Genomic DNA, 17589 nt, shown 5'->3' with positions numbered 1-17589 from the left:
CAGAAAGACACTCGATTTAGCCATTCGCATTTTCCCTGATTTTTTTTTATTCCTCTCACTTTTTTCTTATAAAAAATGATCCAATATTCCAACAAAGTGTGCACAAGAGCGTCGACCTGTAATTTCAAAACTGCAACAGCTTCCTCGTGGGGAAAGGGAATACCCCCGACACACCTTGGTCCACCTTCATAGGCTTGACAGTGAAGACGCACATGTTGTACAAGAGGCGACAGCTACAACGATTTAGCCAACTCACATTTTCCCTGAATTTGAGTTTTGAACAATACATGGTGACATTAAACTAGTACCTTTGTGCAGACTGTGGGCGTGTAACGTAGAGTAGTATGATGCTCAAGGGTATGTCATGAGTTTTTGTGTTTTAACAGTGCAAAACCCGATACAAAGTTATTTGCATCAATTAATCACTGTGCCCGCCATCGAACAGGCGTTATCATTATCTAACGTAATTTCTAACTGTTGTGTGTGTACTCGTGTGTGAGCTAATCTTATTTTTTTACCTGGTCTAAACGTTCATGTCTAGTCGACTGCGCTCTTATCGTAAGCTCATCTTACCTTAATATAGGCATACATTCCTTTCTATCCATTACGCAAGTTACACATTTTGTTTTCATGTCAAATCCAGTATCACATAATTACACTTGTTTTAATGAAAATAATTGTACTCTAGGTGATATTGGATTTGAAAACAAAATGTGGAAATTGTGTAATGAATAGAATTGCATTAAATACGTGACAAGCTGTTTAGCGTTGTTTTAATTTCATTTAGAATTCAAAATTCATAGCAAATAGACCTCAGAAACAGAAAGAAAAAAAAATCGTCAAAGGATCTATAGTGCACATCATTAGTAGTCTACCATCAAGATTCCAAACGCACATAAACACATACACCAACGCGCGCACACACACACACACACTCACACACACATATCTTCGTATTCATTTTTATTACTCCGTGTAATACGTGAAATCTACATTATCACTTTGAATGTCTTAACAGAATGAATAAAACAATATCTTAGGTAAAAAAATGTGTTATGATTTTGTTTGAAAGTCCAAATGAACTGATTACGACACTCATAACTGGAAATACTTTGCAGAAATTTAACACATAATTACTTTTGTGCTTCCGTAATGGTGAATGTAATCAACGAGAATAACTTTACAGAAGCAATAATCTAAAAAAAAAGAAGAAAGAAACAAAGACCATCCATACCAATATTATCCCCGACCCTTAAATTACGACGCTTTTCGTTGTTTTATTTCTCTGAGAACTAGCGACGATAATACTGCCTGGCAGAAATATCAGGCATCACCGTTCATTTCAAGAAGAAAGGGAGAAGTATGACGCATAAATCATCATAGGCGGAGAGAGTACATTATTCTACATTATATTTTCAGGCATCCGAAAATTGAATAAGGTTCGTTTATCGAAATGAAATGAAATTGAAATGATGAGGACAATATGCGTACCAACGAACATTATTTCGTTGTCGGACTATCGAAACTTCGAAATGACGAACTTTTTTCTTTTTCATTTTCTGATTTACGAAAATTCGGACGTATTGTAACCATTTTAGGTATTTCATTAGTATTTGTCTTCAAGCTCATAGGCCCACGTACATACAGATACGTTATGGCACTCATGCACACACACGCACACACACACACACACACACACACACACACACACACACACACACACACATATATATATATATATATATATAGTAAACAAATCAGTAGAAGAAGAACGCCGTAAAAAATAATAATAAATCCTAGATCTTGAAGATCTTAAAAACGGAGCATAGCTCTCAAATACTGAAGGGCAAGGTCACACTCTTCATCAGTGCCCATGGTGTGACAAAAGATCTTAATCAAACCCGTTTCTGAAACAGACATGAAAACACGTCTGTATATATATATATATATATATATATATACGTCTGTATATATATATATATATATATATACAGCCCAGGAAATACATACGGTGTCCGGGAAGTGGCACTAGGGGAAAAATCGAATTCAATTCAATTTAAATTTTATTCCATATTCGAGAAGAACATATACATTTCACTTTCTTTGGGAACAGAGAATAAGGTTGCATAATCAAAATAAAGTAAGCTATGAATGAAACCTTTGAGCGCGGTAAGGCCTTTTTTTCTTGTCATCTGAAGAAACCCGGGAGTGGCACCCGATGTTGCACTGAAGGCCCCCTTTTATGCTTGTTAGCTCATGAAACCCGGAACAACATCCTAGGAATGTACAAATTGTGTCTGTCTGGGCGCATTGATTACTACGGGACCTTAAATCTATGGGTTGTAACTCCAACATATACTACTTGTCTATTAGATATTGCTATCTACAATATGTACATAAGTAATATAACTTATGACAATAAACGTTCAGAGCATCATATGAAAAAAAAAAACCCATGATGAATTAAAAAGAATATTCCTAGTTGGGGGCGGGGGCGGGGAGGGGTTATACCCATACAATCATAGTTTCAAGTGTTAACTCCAAACAGATATGGAACTGACCTTATTAATCGCTGAAAACTTATTGCCTCTTATGCATATTTACCCAAACCGTATAGTTTGTGCAATGAATTTTAACGATGGATGTTTTTAAAGTGGACCCGTATACCTATTTTTTTCTCAAGAAGGCTTACAGTAGGTGCCTACAGATTTTTTTCTGTTAATTTTGTACTGATGGAGGACATACAGTAAGCAAATGTGATAATCATTTGAAGTAGCTTTGCAAACAAAGATGACAAAACGATAAAAGAGGGTTAATCAAATTCCATAATCAATACAAAACATGCATTCAGACGATGTGATTCCCCCCCCCCCCCAAAAAAAAGTTTTAGTTCCTTATTTCTTTACGGTTATAAGACAGCGGGGGAAATATCTAGAGAACATTCGTGCTTGTAGAGATCAAGCTAGACGATCATTCAGATGTCTTCACCGCAGCTATATACTTCTCAGCAGTTGGATCGCGGAAGAAATCTAACCCTCCCCATTTAGCTCCAAAGACTGGATGGCGTAGTGGGGGTTTGGGATCTTCTACGATATTCATGAACGTCCCAACTACGTCTTCCATCGGTACTGTAAGGCCTTCACCCCCGAGTACTTCCCAGTTTTTGGCCGACTTCGCTTGGTCGATCTTGCTGCCGGATTCGCCCGCTTGTACTTTCTGTAAACTTTGGATGATTCCGTCCAAGAGAGGTGTTTGTACACCAACTGGTTCGATCACACACGGCCTGTAGTCAAAATAAGATACTTCTTTGACATATGTAGTCATTGACTTCCGATGGAAGTTCCGAGATTAACGCCTGATATGACAACTATTACTGTTGGAGGCTTTTAGGAGTGTGTGAAAGCTGCTGATTGTATTAGTCAGTAATGACAGTGTGAATTTGATTAAAGGTTCCCTGAAATACAAATGCATGTTGATTTGTGTTGATTTATGATACCCTCAACATCACTTTTGCGGTGAAACGAATGATTATCCAGAAACATTCCATATATTTTCAACTAATTTATTTTCTATTTTGCTTCAGATTACTTGGAGCACCCACACACACACAAAATCGTTCGGAACAAATATTTCTGCTGTGACGTAATCTGCCAATCATTGCTACAGTAATGATATGTTTAACAACAGACATTGGAATGCAACTTCCCCTCGACTCAGAATAACTTGCATGTTCCCTCGCCATGTCTTTTGTTAGTCACATATATTAAAGAAACACTGGCGTATCTAAGTAATCTGAAGGAAAGTAGAAGACAAATTAGTTAAAAATATATGGAATGTTTCTAGCTATTCGTTTCACCGCAAAAGTGATGTTGAGGGTATCATAAATCAACACAAATCAACATGCATTTGCATTTCAGGGGAAAAGAAGAGTTCCTAAATTCAATGCCAAGATTTTATCACATTTATTTTCACTTACCAAATATTGTAGGCTCTTGCTACGAGAGCGAATGACTCAAAGAATCCTTCTACAGCAAACTTGGAAGCAGCATAGATCTCCCCATGCATAGCCCCTGAAATGAAAAAGAATCGTGAATTTGTCAAGTACGTCCGAGTCCGGTATAATGTTATTTCCTACCCCCGACATTTTTTTTTTTAACCTTTGCTATTTTTATATACCTTTTAAGTTTTTACTTCTGACAATTTTACCGCTGACATAATCTCTGACATGTTTATCCCTGACATTTCTTCCTCTGTCATTTTCATCTCTTGCAGTTTTACCTGGCACGAAGAGAAAGGATATATGCTCAACATTTCCACCTACATTTTTTCCAAATTTTTCTCTACCTTAAAACTTTGTTTGTTGATCCTTAACAGCATCTTAAAGAGTATAGCATTTGTTGCATAAGGCCTTTTGCACTTATAATGAGGTTTCAGTTAAAAGGTAAAACTCAAACCTCAAATCCAACATGTTTAGAGTAGTGTGGAAGGCAAGTTCATGACATTTCATGACATCCTTAATTTTCAATCGAAGTAGGTAGTTTATGTCCGTGTGTTTCTTTGTTTTGCTTTGTTTTGTTTTTGTTTTGTTTTACTTTCTCGCTTGGTAAAAAGTTATTTTTTTTAAACAAAGAAATGCTATTCCCTTAAACATTCAGGTACTGTATAGGACAATCGAAGAGTTTAATTTAACAAATAATAAGTTATTTTGCCATTTATTTTTCCAACAAAAATCTAGTAACACAAATATATATATATATATATATATATATATATATATATATATAATATATATACATATATAAATATATACCCACATATATGTTTATATATTTACAATAATTTCCCACAAAAATAAACCCTGATGCAATCTCTTCCATATTTACACAACAACAGAAATATAACTAGACTTGGAATTTGTCAACACTGACAAATCAGGTGATCCGATCTTTTCGAAAATCAATGATTTGAGTCCTGATCCCAATAGGCATGACCGTAAAGGTTTCATCTGTGTTTATGGACATTGGCCGTGTGATGTTTGGATTCTCATTTAGAAAAAAAGGAGTCAAGTTTGCCATCTTTGGTGCCATATTCCGTATACACTATAACGAAGATACAGAATGAAGTATATTTTGACCATTGACCCCACTTTGCACAGCCAAGATGGCATCTGAGAAAAAAGTGGATATTTTGTGAAATGATCTTGGTAACCTGGTCTTTGTGTGTGCAAAATATTGGAAAGATGGGACATGTATTCACCAAGATACAGGATGATACATTTATGACCTTTGACCCTAATTTACCTACCCAAGATGGTGTTCGATCAAGTAGTTGTTACCTTATAAAATAATGTACGTCACATGAACTAAACATGTGCAAAATATGGGGGTATTAGGGAATGTCTTTCATGTGTTATTGCAAAGAAATTTGCTAAAAGAAAGAAATATGAAAATACATCGAAGCTTAGCTTTAATTTAGGCGAAGTTTTTCGACGTGATTTCGACGTTGTATGAAAAAACGGAGGACACATTACCGATAGCGCAAAGTCTCAGCTACAACATATTGAAATCTTGGAGAAATTCACTGAAGTATAAGTGAGCTAGTGCTCGATAAAGACAGTCATGTTAATTTTCATTTCAAGAAAAACTGCACTCCTACAGAGATAACTCGCAAATGGGTCAAATTTGACAAGGTTACCTTCAATCTATTTTTACGAGGTGAAGACTTCATCCAGCAAAATATTTGATTATTAAAACTGATAGAGCATTAAATAAGCTACAGCATACTGAAGTCTGGGTGAAAATTGGCCAAGGATAAGTGAGATACGCTCGAGTGAACTTGAAATTTGATGTCGTTATTTTGAAAATTTACTTTTTTTATTTTATTAAGAAATTTGATATTTTTTGATAATTTTTCCAGCATCGCCAACCCATGGAATGACATGTACAACTCATCAGCTTTCAAAATATGTAAAGAAAGTGGGGGGGTCATTGTCCATCCTGGCGAGTAAATTCGGATTTAAAATTGGCGGTTTTTTGGCATTGTTGCACTGTATATCGCCATTGACGCGCGCGCGGAATTTCAACTTTGACGGGCCCGTATGACGTCATATTGAGTCGGATTGACTCATAGAGATGTATACTATAATATACTAGAGCGCGGACTGCGTATTGCGCGTACGCAGTGCTCGTGTGCCGAGATGAAGAGGCCGCGCGCCATCTTTGTCCGGGCAAAAACAAACATCGCGTCCGGGCAGCAGCGCAGTGTGGTGAACACGTGAATACGTATACACAAGCGCTCAAACACGTATTGGCTTTCAGCAAGAAGATGAGGGGGTCGGAGATGAGAGAAGGAAACAACTCAAAAATTTTAAGTTGCTAGTAATCTCTTATTTTGAGTGGTTAAGAAAATGAAAATGAAACAAATTTTACTTTAAATATTCTCAACGAGGTGATACTTTCAAGCCGACCAACACGACCATGCATATGGTCCATGCAATACAAAGGGTTCTCTTGCATGGTCTCTAGACAGCCGGATGCCCCTTGTGATACAGTATACTGCGTCAATTTTTGTATTTTCTTTGTTTGCAATTATATTTTTTCTGTATGAGGGGACTGCATTCTATAGTCCTATCTGTGTATACGAGTGTTTCATTGTTTTTCTTTCTTCTTCTTTTTGGTGGTGGTGGAAATGAAATCAATCATTTTTATAGTACGTGTAGGCATATTGGTTCCATGACATATTATGTTCAAGCTCGAAATGCTAATGTTGAAGCTTACATAAACGCTAACCCAAATAATAACACCTAGATCCTAATCCTCACCCTGCCTTGAACCAAAAGCCCAATCAGACCCATCATGCTAATTTTATTTTCTATAAAATAGGGCACTTAGAAAAGAGCACTTTTTAAACTTAAAAAGGGGAGGTTTTTTGTGTGTTTTTTTTTAAATGGGGCAAATCCCCCCCACCCCCGTTCCGCCGACCTTGCATAATATATGTACTGTATTAGCTATCTATAGTAGCAATAGATCGAGAATAGCTGAGGGAGGGCGGAGTGCCCCTGACGAATTTTGCAAGACCTTTTCTTTTCTTTTTCGTTTTTTTGTCTTGAATCAATCTGTTTAACACACACTATAAATGTAATTTTAGTTACTTGTGAAAGGAAACTCCGCTCCCCTTCTTTTCTCCTGTTTCTACATCCAAAAGCAGCACATGAACCAGGCATTTTGCAACATAGATCTATGCTACTTTAAGTAGAATTTGCGAATTTAAGAACATTTTCGATTTCCAAACTCCGATGGAGACCTTGGCATAGATGCTAGCCTACTGCCGTTGCATCCCGTCGTCGATCTCCCTGCATGCTCCGCTAGCGCTACACGTTATCGGTACGGTCGCTAGTCAAAATTTGCCCGGACCAAAATGGCGAACGCCTCCTTCTATCGGTCACAGGGATTTTACGGAGTCCGCCCTCTAGTGTTCTTAGTATATATCTCTATGGATTGACTTGAAACTTGGTAGAAATATTACTTGACATTTCAGGCATCCGATAAGTGTAAAAAAATGGGAAATTTCTATTGCATATGAGCTGTGCATGCGTATATGTGCGCGCGCGTTCGCGTCCGTCCAATTTTTTCAATTTTTCAAAAAAATGCTCCAAAAGGTCTGAAACGTGTGCAAAAATATTTTGAGCTCGATTGGAGCATACAAATATTTCAACGCGCGCGTACGCGCACGTTTTAAAAATATAGATGAATTTTGAGAACATGAGTAGAACCAACTTGACTTGAAATATACGTGACGTAAATTTCATTGAAAAATTCCATTCCATTAATGGGATATGAATGAGAATGTGTTTTCATATGACGTCATAGTGACGTCACGGTCGACTAATCACTATGATTTTATTTCGATTGTCGTCTTTGGGACACGATACATATATGGTATTATTTTGAAATTGATAGGAGGAACTCTTTCTGAGCTAATCGATACACAACTTTTGAGGAGAAATAAAGAAGAAGAACAAAGAATCCGTACAGATACAGAAGGTGATCCGAAGGATACTCGGATCACCTAAAAACGCTCAGGAGCAAATCAATGAGATAATTATTGATACTATAAATCCTAGACCCGGGTTTAACAAAATATATGTACCCATGGTTCACTACTCGCACGTTTGGCTTCAAGTTATACTGTCCGACGAGGAGGGTGATGATACGGGTGACGAGATGGTCATTAAAATAATAAAGAAGTTGCTAAGTTCATTTTCTTGACCACTACATCGTCTCTGAAAAACTTGTTCCAAAGACAAATCATTGATGCCTTTGTCCAACACACAAAGCATGATACAGATATCAAGGGCGGATCCAGGAATTCTGTAAAGGGGGGGGGGGGGGGAGGGTCAACTAAAATTTCTGGTGCCACTTCCGGGTTTCATTTCTTTTTTTGTTTTGTTTTGTTTTGAACGAAAAATAAAGGGAGTTGAGCCCCCCCCCCCCTTCCCCCCGGATCCGCCACTGCATAATAATGATGTAATTAATGTCAGTATACCATTTTTTTCAATTTCGACCCGAGACAGTTTCAGCTAATACCGTGTATAATGTTTATCTTCCTTTTTAGACGTTTGCATATTCTTGTATTCTTGTTACTTTTATTGTAACACTGAACTCTGTTATTGTTCCTTGTATACAGACATGCCTGTACGCAGAATGTAACCTAGTGATACATATTCGCATGCTTTTACGAATTTGAAGAAAGAAAGTATGGTATTATTCATATATATATATATATATATATATATATATATGAGGGGAAACTTTGAGCAAAGAAATCCAAGACTAGAATTACATCCTTTGGGTTTATGCCAGATTAATGTGTGTGTGTGTATGTGTGTGTGTGTGTGTGTGTGTGTGTGTGTGTGTGTGTGTGGAATCCCATCGGAAACCTATTTTATTTGCTCAAAATTTTCCCTTTTGATCATTAGTTTCTGATCAGTTTTCCCTTTGTTTGTTTTCATTATATATATATATACACACACACACACACACACACACATATATATATATATATATATATATATATATATATGTATATATATATATATATATATATATATATATATGTGTGTGTGTGTGTGTGTGTGTGTGTGTATTGCATAAATATTTAGATAAAAACAATTTATGCGATCACTTGCAGGGTGAATAAGTGAGGCATTTATCGTAAGAGGTATACCAACCATGCACGCCGTATACGCTCGTAATCGAAATGATTTTTCCCGCCATCTGACGCTTCATGTGTGGCAACACCGACTGGGTGAGTCGAATGGTTCCAATTGTATTGACGTTAAAAGCGAGGTCTACTTGCTCCCGTGAAATCTGATCAACCACGCCGAATACTTGAACACCAGCAATATTCACTGGGAGAAATAAAAAAAAAACAACATCAAGAAAAAAGCAAAAACTATCACAGAGAAAAGAAAAATCAACAACTTACAAACATCAATGATTAACAAGCTCTGAAGTCTTCACGATTATTAGAAAAAATATATCATAATTTACAGCATTCATATGTCGCCTCATATCTGTTTTAAAACGGCCATTGATATCAAAATTGTTGTGATGATAATAATGATTATCTTCAACCTTTTTGTTTGTATTGCAACTGAGTGACAAATTGCCACTCATCGAAGTACATAAACATCAAGTATTCAGTGTTTGTATTATAGCTACGTTCTCGTTCCTGTAAGGTTATTTGCATTTGCATGACTTATCTACTAGACTTTGTCACTAGGAACCCAGAATGATACATCGGACTAAAGGTAGACATTGTTTTTTCTTTCTTTTTCTTTTTAGGAGGATATGGAGGCATCTATGATGGATAATCTCTTCTCTATGTGACTTACATTAACTCAAATCTATCAGATATCTTTGTGGGCCATTAAAACACTTCGTACACGTGTGCCCTCTCGCAACAATTCCACGACCGTGATTCATATTTTGATAATGATACACCATGACAATATCAATGTATTCTCTCTGAGTTTTACCCGTTCTGTAATGCCCGCAAATGTAGCAAATATAATAAATTTAGGTGTATCTAGTCATCAATCGTTCAACTATTCCATTCATCTTCCACAAATTTTTGAGGTGTGATATGGGTGCCCGCTACCACTACAAACAAGTGCATAGAAAGCAGCGAGACGTGAGTCGACCCTCATTTCCATCCCAACCCAAACTTCAGCAAAAAAATGATAATAATAAATAAAAAATAGAATAAAAAACGTTATCAACTTTGAAATTACACAGTCTACTGTGATCGCCAGCATTCCTCGGATATGATATGAAATGGAGGTCCCGTGCATGATTTGTGAGAGTCACAACCCATGCGCGTAAAAGATCCCGCTTCATTCATTCATTCATCGCAGAGGAGGGTGTATAAACCGAGTGAATGGGTCCCGCTTCACATCCTACTAAACCCCATGGAAGATTAGCTGGTTCGCCTAAATATGGGCTATATCCAGCCATCTTCTCAGATGGGAATTGAATCAAATAAGTCACTGGAAATGTCTTCCTACAATGTCGCCGACATAGGTCGTGTGAGTGACATGCGACACACTATTGTGTGGCTATTCATCTCACCCATGCACCGATAGTGAGAATAAGTACTGTAGATTAAGTTGCAGGTTCGAACACCAAGGAATATTTCCCTGCGGCATTGTATCTTCTGCCTAACTTTATCTATTTACATTTATTTAACTATATCTGTACTTAAGTGCAACTCACTCAGAATATCAATGCGACCATGTTTAGCGATCACGCCGGCAACAACGGAAGCGATGCTGTCGTCGTTGGTGATGTCGAGTTCTTCAATGAACGCCGTCGAGTCTACAGCGTCACCGAGAGCGTTCACCAGATCGCCTTTCTCGCTCATTGAAATGACAGTCGCGATGACGAGGAATCTCTTCTTAGAATCCTTGGCAAGCCTCTCCGCCACGGCCAGTCCTATCCCGGACGATCCACCCGTCAGGAGTACTATTTGTGGGGACATGTTGGCTGCCTTGACGAAATCCTGCTGGTGTATCAATCAGAGTATTTTCTTTCATAAAAAAGTTGTAAAAACAATAAACAAACAGCAAATCAACCACAAAACTCAAACCTTCCTCTCAACTATAACATGACATCGAAAATATTTCGATATTCAGTTGGACATTTCTTTGTAGGCCCTACTGAGGCATGCGAATAGGTAGTAGCTTCTTATTGGTAAAGCATGCAGACAGTTTCAGACTATAGACGTAACAGGGTGCTTACATTCTCCGGGTGTGAATGTGAGCTTTTTATTTCAATATTTTAGATCTAATTCTATATGTTATACATTATACACTAACCCGTAACCCTGGTGCAGAACCGCTTCACAACATTTACCTGACACACTTAAGTTGAGGCTGGTACACTTACCTGAAGTGTATACTGATGTAGGCCTACCGTTTACGCAAAACAGAAGAGTAAATCAGGTATGATTAAATAGCACCAGAAGCACCAAGTACATTTTTTTTTTTCTACAGCTTCAATGTTGCAGCGTCACAAAAACACATAAACGCGCGCAAACATGGACGGTATAATAGGAGTAAACACGGTCTTCGGTCTCCAGTGGCGCAAAGTCAATGTTGCTACTATGTTACTACCATGTAGCTCTTATAGAGCAGGCCCCTCGGATAGGGAATGTCTAGGGTGCTGTGCAGCACCCCTGACTTTTCGGAGAACATTGTAGTGCAGAAGCACCACGGAAAATCATGATTTCCGTGAGAAAGCACCATCAACAGTATCATAAATGATTCTCTAATGACCCTGTGTTCACCACGCACCGTATATATGAAAAATGCAGCCTCTGGAGATATCTGTTACTTTGGTGAAAATCTGGATGGCAGCTCCCCCAACCCTAGGAATATAGAAATCCCACTTTTTCTTGAGATTTGGATATTATACATTTTCAAGTAATGTAGCCAGTAAATTAGAATATCACACTGAATCTCGTTTGTAAATTGTTTACTTTTTGTGCTTGCTAATATCACATTCATATTTTCATTCTAATTAAGAATACATGTCACCCCTCATTCACTGCCCTGTGTTTTGTGCAAGTATAATTTAAGGTACATGTACACGTATAATGCGCCACGCAACCATATGGACCTGAAGATGCACACACAGAACAACATCAGATAGATACCACGGTTTAGCCATTCGCATTTTCCCTGATATTTTTTTTTTAAAATTTCTCTCACTGTTTGTTTAAATCGAAAATGTTCTAATATTCCAACAAAGTGTGCACAAGAGCATCGAACTGTAATTTCAGAACTGCAACAGCTTCCTCGTGGGGAAATGGGATACCCCCGACACACCTTGGTCCACCTTAATAGACTTGACACACAGTTTAGATTCACGTGTTGTGCAAAATATTTTTTTTTTTTTTTTGTACAAGAGGCGACAGCTACCACGATTTAGCCAACTTACATTTTCCCTGAATTTGAGTTTGAACAATACATGGCGACATTCAACAAGTCGCTTTGTGCAGACTGTGAGCGTGTAACGTAGAGTAGTATGATACTGATAAGTTTTTGTGCTTTAACCAAGGAGGTTCGAGAAATGGAGTCACAAAAGCCCTTTTTACACTTGCGTTTCTTAACCCCGGACTTTCTCTGACCCAGGACTATCGTTAGTCCCGTACCAATTTTTTCAGCTTTTTACACTGGCCAATTAATCCCGTACTATCTCTTGTCCGGGGCTAAGGAGAAAACTGACCTTTTTACACTCGTATTTCTTAGCCCCGGACTTTCCAAACCACATGAATATTCATGATTACGCTGTGTACTGTACACGTACACGCACGCACCGGCAGCACTTGATTACCTCGTTTCTGATTGGTCAGTGAGGGTCGGACTTCGTCTCCGTCGCTTAGCCCTGGGGGCATTTCATGAAGCGTTTTGTCAGATATTTCGTCTGACAAAATGTTAAAAGCTACTGAAATCCTTGCATCTGACTGGCTGAGAGCAAATTTGTCCGACAAGTTGTCGGACAAAAATGCTTCATGAAATGCCCCCCAGGATTATTTTTTCGTTCTGTTTACACTCACTTGCTTGGCACCGCAATTGCGGTGCTAACCCTGCTATTTTGCAGGGCCAGATAGTACCGGACTATCGGTGGGGCTAGCCCACTTTGGCAAAAACGAGTGTAAACAGAAAGTGGGCTAAGGATAGTCCCGTACCAACGGTGGGGCTAAGAGCCCCCCCCCCCCCCCTTAGCCCCACCGTTGGTACGGGACTAAGCAAAAATTTACAAGTGTAAAAAGCCCTTGATAGTACCGGACTATCGGTGGGGCTAGCCCACTTTGGCAAAAACGAGTGTAAACAGAAAGTGGGCTAAGGATAGTCCCGTACCAACGGTGGGGCTAAGCCCCCCCCCCCCCCCCGCCCCAGCCCCACCGTTGGTACGGGACTAAGCAAAAAATTTACAAGTGTAAAAAGCCCTTTATTCGCTTTGATCCCATGCTCGAAGCCGCCACTCAAAAATATTTGAAGTATGTGTCAAACTAGATCTGCCCCTCAGATGCGAAGACAACTGACTGGTGTCTCATTGCATAATCACCAGCCACTTTCCAAGGACATGTCTTTGTGATGGTAAGTACTTTTCGCTATCCCTGCTCACAAACGATGAGCGGTAGACAATGGTAAGGGCACGGGGGTGCGCGAATAGAAATTGCTTAAATATTGCTGAAATAGATATCAAAATTACTCGATTGTACGTGTCTGTACGCTAATCTGACATATTAATTTATAAAGAACTATACTTGAAGATGGTACCATATTAGTTTCATTTGGCGGAAATAGGGAGAAAAGTGATAAAACCGGTTTTCCATGAGGGTAAAATTTCAAACACTTTCACAAAATACAGCTCAGATTTACACTTTTGCACATATTTTCGAACAGAATTGACTTTTGTTTTGTATGCTTTATCATTAGGTGAAATTTCATTGCATTTGATATATAAACGAGCAGCATATACCCGATATTATGTTAGCGTTAAAAATGAATCTTCAGATTGCTCAGAAAGATGGCGGCTTCATGCATCGAACATCAAAGGCACAAATGCACCTGTGGAATTCTTTTGTCCATCCATAGAAAACTGACAGCTGATTGAATAGTTATAATTATAGTCAGTTGTAACTCCATCTCTCGAACCTCCTTGCTTTAACGGCGCAAAACTCGATGCCGTTGAAGTTATTTGCATCAATTAATCATTGTGCACGCCATCGAACAGGTGTTATCATTTTCTAACGTAATTTCTAACTGTTGTGTGTGTACTTGTGTGTGAGCTAATTTTATTTTGTTACCTGGTCTAAACGTGCATGTCTATTCGACTGCGCTCTTACCGCAAGCTCATCTTATACATTCCTTTCTATCCATTACACGACTTGCACATTTTGTTTTCATGTCAAATCCAGTATCACATAATTGCAGTTGTTTTAATGAAAAGAACTGTTATCTATGTGATATTGGATTTGAAATCAAAATGTAGAAATTGTGTAATGAATAGAATTGCATTAAAGGAAACCAAAACCCAAAGAGAAATTTGGATTGAGTGAAAGCAGCAACATTAGTATACCACATCAGTGAAAGTTTGAGGAAAATCGGACAATCGTTGCAAAAGTTAAGAATTTTTAAAGTTTTGTAGTTGGAACCGCTGGATGAGGAGACTACTAGAGGTTATGATGTCATGTGTGGACAACAATATAAAGAAAATATAGAGGAAATTCCACCAAAAAACAATTTTTCATGAAAATTACACATTCTATCAACTTGATACTGACATATGTTAAGGCTAGCAATTATTCCCCCGCTTTCTGAAAACGGTTAGTCAAGTGCTCTTTCGTTATGCTAGAAAAGTGAATTCTTGTGGAATTCCCTGTATGTTTTCTTTATATTGTTGTCCACTCATGACATCATAACCTCTAGTAGTCTCCTCATCCAGCGGTTCCAACACCAAAACTTTAAAAATTCATAACTTTTGCATCGATTGTCCAATTTTCCTCAAACTTTTAGTGATGTGTTCTACTAATGTTGCTGCTTTCACTCAATCCACATTTCTCTTTGGGTTTTGGTTTCCTTTAAATACATGCACGATGTTGGGGTGCATTGACAAGTTGTACAGCGTTGTTTTAATGTCAGTTAGCAAATAAACCTCATAAATTCTTGACCAACGATGACCTATACTGTGAGCGTTGGATTTTCAGATCCATGGTTACTGATTACACATGTAAACACGCACACAAACACACACACACACACACACACACACGCACACACACACACACACACACACACACACATATATGTACATTCACTATATCTGTCATCTATTGCCATAATAATTGCCGTTAACTCTTTCTTTGCCAATGAGTTATAATATGATGTGCACAAATTTCATAATTATACAAACCTGTGGATAAGTAATCAATGTGCCACACATGGGGTTAAAGGTCCTGTTTACGTTTGGGAGCAGTGATTTTTAAAATGTTCAAGATATCACATTTGATGCATATGTGTAGGTCACTTGTATTACAAAACATCCTACCATATAACATTTTTGTAATAAAGCCTGAAATATAAGGAGATATCACTATTTTTCCCAATAAACCATAACTGTAGACGGTTTAGTCTGGAAACATTTTTGTTATAACTATTGTTCACATTTTCTTTTTTTTAAACAATACATAACATCGCTTATACTGATTCAAATTTTTAGATTGGTTGTTTATATCCCTAACTCACATTTTAGAACTATTTTGAAGCACTAATGCTGGGTTTTTGTTTCATCTGTAAATGGTAAATTATGCCTTTAATTGCTACAGGCCATGCAGTATTGCCACGCGATAGCTGTATAGTCAAAGAAGTGTTCTGAATATCACCTTTATTATCACAAGGATAGAAAATATAGCCTTGAGCGGTAATCACAACACAACACGCCCAATCTTATTAGCTCTCGGAAGCTATTTATTGCAGTTTATACTGTACATACATCTTAGTTCCTCAGACCGAACATTAGAAAGGGACTTGTAAACCAAAGGTCCGATAGACCGAAGATTTTTTATGGAATTTCCCAGAAATATATTTATTTCAATTCGTGATAAAAAAAAAAACACCACATGACAGGCAGTAAAAAAAAAAGAAGAAAAAATTTAAGGATCTATAGTGAGCATCATTAGTAGTCTACCTTCAAGCTTCCAAACGCACATAAAGACACACACATCTTGATATACACTCACAATTTTCCCCCGTTATTTCTATTTTTTTTTACCCCGTGTGATATATACGTGAAATTTACACAATCACTTTGAGTGTGTTAACAGAATGAATAAAACAATATTTCATGTTAAAAAAAATGTGTTATGTTTTTGTTCGAAAGTACAAATCAAATAAATACAACAAAACTAACTGGAAATACTTTGCATCAATTTAATACATAATTACTTGTTTACCTGCGTGATGGATTATATAATTATACATCAAAGAGAATAATATTTTTTATCTTTACGGAATCTATAATCTAAAAAAGAAAGAAACAAAGACCATCCATACTAACACGTTATCCCCGCAGATACGAATGTTCGCTAAATACTTTTTAAAAAAAATCTCGTTGCCTTAAGCCCAGCTCACACCTTTGCGGTTTTAGCTGCGTATAGCTGCGTCAGTCGAACGCAGCCTTAAAGCAGCCAAACGCAGCACTCCGTGGCAAAATATTTTGTAGCAGTCACATTGTTGCGTTGTAGCTCGTATATTTTGTACAAAATGGTTGCCTACGGTTGCCTTAGTTTGCTTTTCACCTCGCTCCAGCTCGCTTTTGCTCGTAACAGTACGATTCAGTACGAAGTTTGCTCGCCCCGTTGCGCGTGTACCTCGTTCGCCACTCGTTCGTTGCTCGCTGGTATCTCGCACTAGCTCGTAGCATCTCGCACTAGCTCGCTAGCAGCTCGCATGAACTCGCTTCTCCTCGTTTCACTGCTCATCCACTCGACTGTTACTCGTTCCGGCTCGATCCGCTGCGTATCAGTTCGCCCTGCTGCGTTATAAGCTCGTAGGGAGCTTCACTGGTATATATATATATATATATATATATATATATATTTTTTTTACATTTTACAGTTACGGGGGGGGGGGGGGGCACAAAGACTTTTTGGTTCAAATTCTTCAAAAAGCACTAAATTTGGTACAAGTGTTGCCAAAACCATACTACTTCAATTTTTGATGGGCTCCAAGAAGGGCGCCCTGAGGCCATATTGGCCAAATCCAATATGGCCGCCATCTGAAATTCAAAAGTCATTTCCATTGTTTAAAAAAATAAACATTTCACAATAATTTTCAAAATTTATTCTGTATTATAGGTTTTCTGGGTCATAGAATGAAATCGAGTCTGAATGTTGTTTTCATGGTCTAAAGCCAACTTTTCCGTATAGGGTCAGGACATTATTTTCACTACAGGTTATTTCAAAATGGCTTGCCTACGGTCACTATAACAGGAATGACAACCTTGCTCATTACCTGCAGTT

At 37.9% G+C, this 17589-nt stretch overlaps 1 protein-coding gene across 2 annotated transcripts; it reads right to left on the bottom strand.

Moving 5' to 3' along the window:
• Positions 1-2591: 2591 nt before the first annotated feature.
• On the bottom strand, positions 2592-11537 carry LOC139739859 (retinol dehydrogenase 8-like). Of its 2 annotated transcripts, none has more exons than XM_071650460.1 (5): positions 11448-11537; positions 10776-11064; positions 9230-9409; positions 3977-4070; positions 2592-3283 (listed from the first exon to the last, which is right to left on the bottom strand). In XM_071650460.1, the coding sequence occupies exons 2-5, from the start codon at positions 11038-11040 to the stop codon at positions 2971-2973; spliced, it is 852 nt and encodes a 283-aa protein (XP_071506561.1). In that variant the 5' UTR covers positions 11041-11064; positions 11448-11537; the 3' UTR covers positions 2592-2970. The 2 variants fall into 2 exon arrangements, with proteins under 2 accessions (XP_071506561.1, XP_071506562.1); XM_071650461.1 differs by having other exon boundaries at positions 11415-11469.
• Positions 11538-17589: the final 6052 nt, after the last annotated feature.

Source organism: Diadema antillarum, unplaced genomic scaffold (assembly GCF_040938485.1).
Source record: "Diadema antillarum isolate AM-2024a unplaced genomic scaffold, OU_Dant_1.0 seq00000821_RagTag, whole genome shotgun sequence".
Lineage (NCBI taxonomy): Eukaryota > Metazoa > Echinodermata > Echinoidea > Diadematoida > Diadematidae > Diadema > Diadema antillarum.
This window is presented reverse-complemented; position numbering and strand designations above follow the sequence as displayed.